At 48.9% G+C, this 5,103-nt stretch overlaps 1 protein-coding gene across 1 annotated transcript; it reads left to right on the plus strand.

The window, feature by feature from the left end:
• Nucleotides 1-1,087: 1,087 nt before the first annotated feature.
• Nucleotides 1,088-4,117, plus strand: MARS2 (methionyl-tRNA synthetase 2, mitochondrial). The gene has a single exon (XM_004426767.2). It carries the CDS (start codon nt 1,088-1,090, stop codon nt 2,927-2,929), a length of 1,842 nt encoding a protein of 613 aa, XP_004426824.1. The 3' UTR covers nt 2,930-4,117.
• Nucleotides 4,118-5,103: the final 986 nt, after the last annotated feature.

The raw sequence follows: 5,103 nt of genomic DNA on the forward strand, positions 1-5,103 counted from the left end.
GGCTCCTGAGGTATCCCTCCCAAAAAGCTAGGGTTCTGTTACTAAAAGCAAATTTGAAACACTGCTGTAGAAGAGCCTCAAGACCATTTTAAAAGAAAATTACTAACAACTACTTTGAGAAATAAATTTGAAGATTGACTCTTCCTTATGTGCACAGAGACAACGTATTGCATTCCACCTCCCTGGATCTCAGTAATCTTTGGCACATCACACATCCACCTCTTTTGCTGATTCAACAAAAATTGAGTGTGTTTAGAGAAAAGATTTCTCTTACTTTTTCAGTTCTTATCTTTCCCTCAAGTGCTCTAGACAATTATTTTTCTTCCTTCCTTTCTCCCTCCCTTCTTCCAGGTTTATTGCGTCCACTAGGTTCTGAGATAAAATTTAGATGATATTTCAGATCCCTTCGTTGACCAAGGCATCTGTAGAGGCACACTCTGTGTCCTGCAATGTGCCAGCCACTGACTGGGGTTTGAGAAACGCCTGAAGATAAAATTCTCGCCCACCAGGAGCTCAGCCTAGAGAGGAAAACAGATCCACAAACATAAAATTACAACCCAAAGTAAGACACACAGATGTTATAGAAAGATAAAAGATTTAAATGCTTCCATAACCTCTCCCAAGCCCAGTGCCTCATGAGTTATCTTCCTCGCGCGTCCACAATTCCCAGCCCAACGACGAAGCCGGCGGAGGAAGGCGGCGCGGGCGCGGCGGGCGGGGCAGCGGCGGGAGGCGGTGCGGGAGGGGAGGCAGGGGGCGGTGCGGGAGGGGAGGCAGGGGGCGGTGCGGGAGGGGAGGCAGGGGGCGGTGCGGCGGAGGGAGGCGGTGCAGGCGGGGCGGTGGAGAGAGGCGGGGCGGCAGGGGGCGGGGCGGCAGGAGAAGGCGGGGCGGGCGGGGAAGCTGAGGGGAGCGGGGCGGGGCGGTTGATGGAGGTGGTGCGGGCGGGGCGGCAGGGGAAGGCGGGGCGGGGCGGCGGAGGGGGGCGGTGCAGACGGGGAAGCGGAGGGAGGCGGGGCGGCAGGGGGCTGGAGCTTGGGGCCGGGCCTCATTGGCTTTCCGGCCGGAAGCGGCGTGCGGCAGGCTGCGCATGCGCCCCTCACACGTGCTTCCAGAACGCCCCTGCCGCCGCCTTGTCCCGGCCGGCACCATGCTGCGAGTTTCTGCCTTGAGGCTGCTAGGACGTTCGGGGGCAAGTAGGGTCCTGGTCCTGCAGGACTCGAGTCCACGCCACTACAGTTCGGGTCCTCTCGGTGCCCGCGACGATACCCGCGACGCGCGCGCCTACTTCACGACACCCATTTTCTACGTGAACGCGGCGCCGCATATCGGACACCTGTACTCGGCGCTACTGGCGGACGCCTTGTGCCGCCACCGTCGCCTCCGAGTTCCCAGCGCCGCCGCCACGCGCTTCTCCACCGGTACCGACGAGCACGGCCTGAAGATTCAGCAGGCGGCAGCCGCTGCAGGCCTAGCCCCGATCGAGCTGTGCGACCAGGTCTCTACCCAGTTCCAGCAGCTTTTCCGGGAGGCCGGCATCTCCTCCACCGACTTCATCCGCACCACCGAGGCCCGGCACCGGGTGGCTGTGCAGCACTTCTGGGGGGTGCTGAAAGCCCGGGGTCTGCTCTACAAGGGGCTCTATGAAGGTTGGTACTGTGCCTCTGACGAGTGCTTCCTGCCAGAGGCCAAGGTCACCCGGCAGCCGGGCCCGTCGGGAGACTCGTGTCCCGTCTCTCTCGAGAGTGGGCATCCCGTCTCCTGGACCAAGGAAGAAAACTACATTTTCAGGCTTTCCCAGTTTCGGGAGCCGCTCCAGCAGTGGCTACGGGGCGACCCTCAGGCGATCACCCCCGAGCCATTTCATCACGCAGTCCTTCAGTGGCTGGAGGAGGAGCTGCCGGACCTGTCCGTGTCTCGCAGAAGCAGCCACTTGCACTGGGGCATTCCGGTGCCCGGGGACGATTCGCAGACCATCTACGTGTGGCTAGATGCCTTGGTCAACTACCTTACTGTAATCGGCTACCCAAATGCTGAGTTTAAATCTTGGTGGCCGGCCACCTCTCATATTATAGGCAAAGACATTCTCAAATTTCATGCTATCTATTGGCCTGCTTTTCTCTTAGGGGCCGGCATGAGCCCACCACACCGCATCTACGTCCACTCTCACTGGACGGTCTGTGGCCAAAAGATGTCTAAGAGCTTGGGTAACGTGGTGGATCCCAGGACTTGCCTTGACCGCTATACTGTGGATGGTTTCCGCTACTTTCTCCTTCGGCAGGGAGTCCCCAACTGGGACTGTGATTACTATGATGAAAAGGTGGTTAAGTTACTAGACTCCGAGCTGGCAGATGCTTTGGGAGGTCTCTTGAACAGATGCACTGCCAAGAGAATAAATCCTTCCGGGACCTACCCGGCCTTCTGCACCACCTGCTTTCCCAGTGAGCCAGCGCTGGCGGGGCCCTTGGTTCGTGCTCAGGCAGAGGACTATGCTCTGGTGAGCGCAGTGGCCACTTTGCCCAAGCAGGTAGCAGACCACTATGATAACTTTCAGATCTATAAGGCTCTGGAGGCAGTATCCAGCTGTATCCGGCAAACGAATGGCTTTGTCCAAAGGCATGCACCATGGAAGTTGAACTGGGAGAGCCCGGTGGATGCTCCCTGGCTGGGTACTGTGCTTCATGTGGCCTTGGAATGTTTGCGAGTCTTTGGAACTTTGCTCCAGCCTGTCACCCCAAGCCTAGCTGATAAGCTACTCTCCAGGTTGGGGGTCTCTGCCACAGAGAGGGGCCTTGGAGAGCTCTACTTCTTGCCTCGATTCTATGGACATCCATGCCCTTTTGAAGGGAGGAGGTTGGGACCTGAGACTGGGCTCTTGTTTCCAAGACTAGACCAGTCCAGAGCCTGGCTGGTGAAAGCCCATAGGACCTAGAAACTCAGTTCTTATTGGCTTGTGGTAAAAAGACAAATGTGTTATTTTCTTATTTTGCATTTTCAGGAAAAGTTATACTAAATGTTTTCTAAAGTGTTGCATCAAATGAGCACATAAGCAATGTCCCTGTGAAAAGGGGTTTGTAGCTTTTCAGCTGCTTACCCCTACTCTTCAGTTCTCTGTGCCCATTAACCACTGTCCTTTGCACACCAGTGTCGGTGTCTCCAGGGGAAAGATGGGTAAGAGACAACTTTGCTGATAATATTCCTCCTTATTGTGCCTCCTTCCAAACCACAGTAGTGTTATTTGCCCAACTACCTCTCATGGCTTGTTTTTCATTGGCCTGGCCTCTGCTGGGCAAATTAGTGAGAGTGGGGGTTGGAGGCCCCCTACCTCATCTTTTACAGGGCAGCCCTATTTTGTTATATATGTAGGGTCTCCTATTAAAAAGAGATTCTTTTATTAAACCTTTAAAAACCAGTGTCTTAGACTAGATGATTCTTGCCCATGTAAGTTCTTAAAACCATGACTTAAGTTAATAGTCCAATAGTTGTGCTTGTAACATTACACTTCAACCAGCAGATGGCTCTAGTCTCACATATTTAATTACCTAACATTGAGGTTTCAGAATATTTAGAATAAATTAGTTTTCTGCTTTCTAATTTTGCTGAATTTAAATTTGAAGAAAATTTTCATTTCTTTTCTTAAAATAAGGGATAAATGCGATGGCTACTGTTTTATAGAAAGCAATAAACAAAAGATCAGAATCCTGTTTTTTCAGACTACTGAAAAAGGACATTTACGGTATTAAATGTTTAGTAAGCTAATAAGTAAATGTATCAAGTTTGGACAATCTCTGATAAATTATAAAGCTCTCTTGAGGTACTTGGTACGTTAAAAATTTTAAACTTTAATAACATTAGGTTTACGGGTATGATTTAAAAAATCTGTAAGTCCAAAAGGGCAATATATTTTTTTAATATTTCTTAGTCTTAATTTTGTTATCCACATATATAATTTACCTTACATGATTTCTTTTGGTCAATCAGGATCTATAATATAATATATAGAAATTGTGGAATAGTAATTATAAATGTTAATATGTTTACTTTCAAGTAGTTTTTACTGATTATTTCTTTTACTCTTTTTACTTAAGTTATTAAAGTTTAAAAGTTTGTAAGTACCTTATTCAGATCCCTTCTGTTGCATTTGTTAAAGGATGGTGAAGGGAGGAAATCATCAATGCTCTAGGAATCTCAAACTGGATTTAGGGATCTGTTCAAGGCTCCATAAGAGAACACCACAGAGAAGATGTTAAGGTATCAGTTTATACAATGACTACAACACAGTAAGCCAGTGTTATATCTCATAAGTGATTGAACAGCTAGGCCAAAGTTTAAAATGAGAACTTGCCTTGAAATATCCATTCTAAGCATGGTAGCAAGCAGAAAGGGCTCACTATGAAGTAAACTGTTGTGCTAGCAGTCCCCCCAGATTTATTCTAGGTGCTACTATTCAGCTGCAGTTCCTGTTTATTAATAAGTGTGGTGAGAGATTTCTGGTTGGTTGGAAATACTGCTTAGGAAAGAATGCTTCAAGGCATTCTAAAGGTGGAAGGACCGTTTCTACAAATGTCCCTTCAGACCCTCCTTATTATTCATAATGGAATCCTGGGCTTTCCATATGACATATTCCAGTTACCTGCTGGGATTACTTAGGCAGATTACTGGGGCCTAGGATGGAGTATATCTCCTAGGGCTGGATAGAGGAGAGTGGTGCAAGAGATGGGATGTGTTTACACAGATGAAGGAAAAAAGACTTAGAAGACCAGTGGTATGATAACCTCTGCCTTTGAAGTGCCCTTATAGCAGTCTTACAGTTCCTATTATGAACGGAGAGACCGTGTCTTCCACTTCAGTGGTCTTTCTTATGGTCAATACACTGGACCTTGGCTTGCTGTGTGTTAATGGAGTTCCTTTTGTGCAGTCTGTCATTTATGCAGGCACTTAATTGGCTACCAGAATATCTGTGGTACTGGAGGGCACAAGGGAATAGGGGAACCAAAGAGGAAAGGGCATAATTATTACAGAGGACAGGATATTTTGAGTGAAGAAGAGTGGTAAGTTGGATCTGATTTATTCTGTGGTGATATGGAAGATGAACCAGTTGATTCT

This window comes from Ceratotherium simum, chromosome 9 (assembly GCF_057802395.1).
Source record: "Ceratotherium simum simum isolate JZ-2026a chromosome 9, ASM5780239v1, whole genome shotgun sequence".
NCBI classification, from domain to species: Eukaryota; Metazoa; Chordata; class Mammalia; order Perissodactyla; family Rhinocerotidae; genus Ceratotherium; species Ceratotherium simum.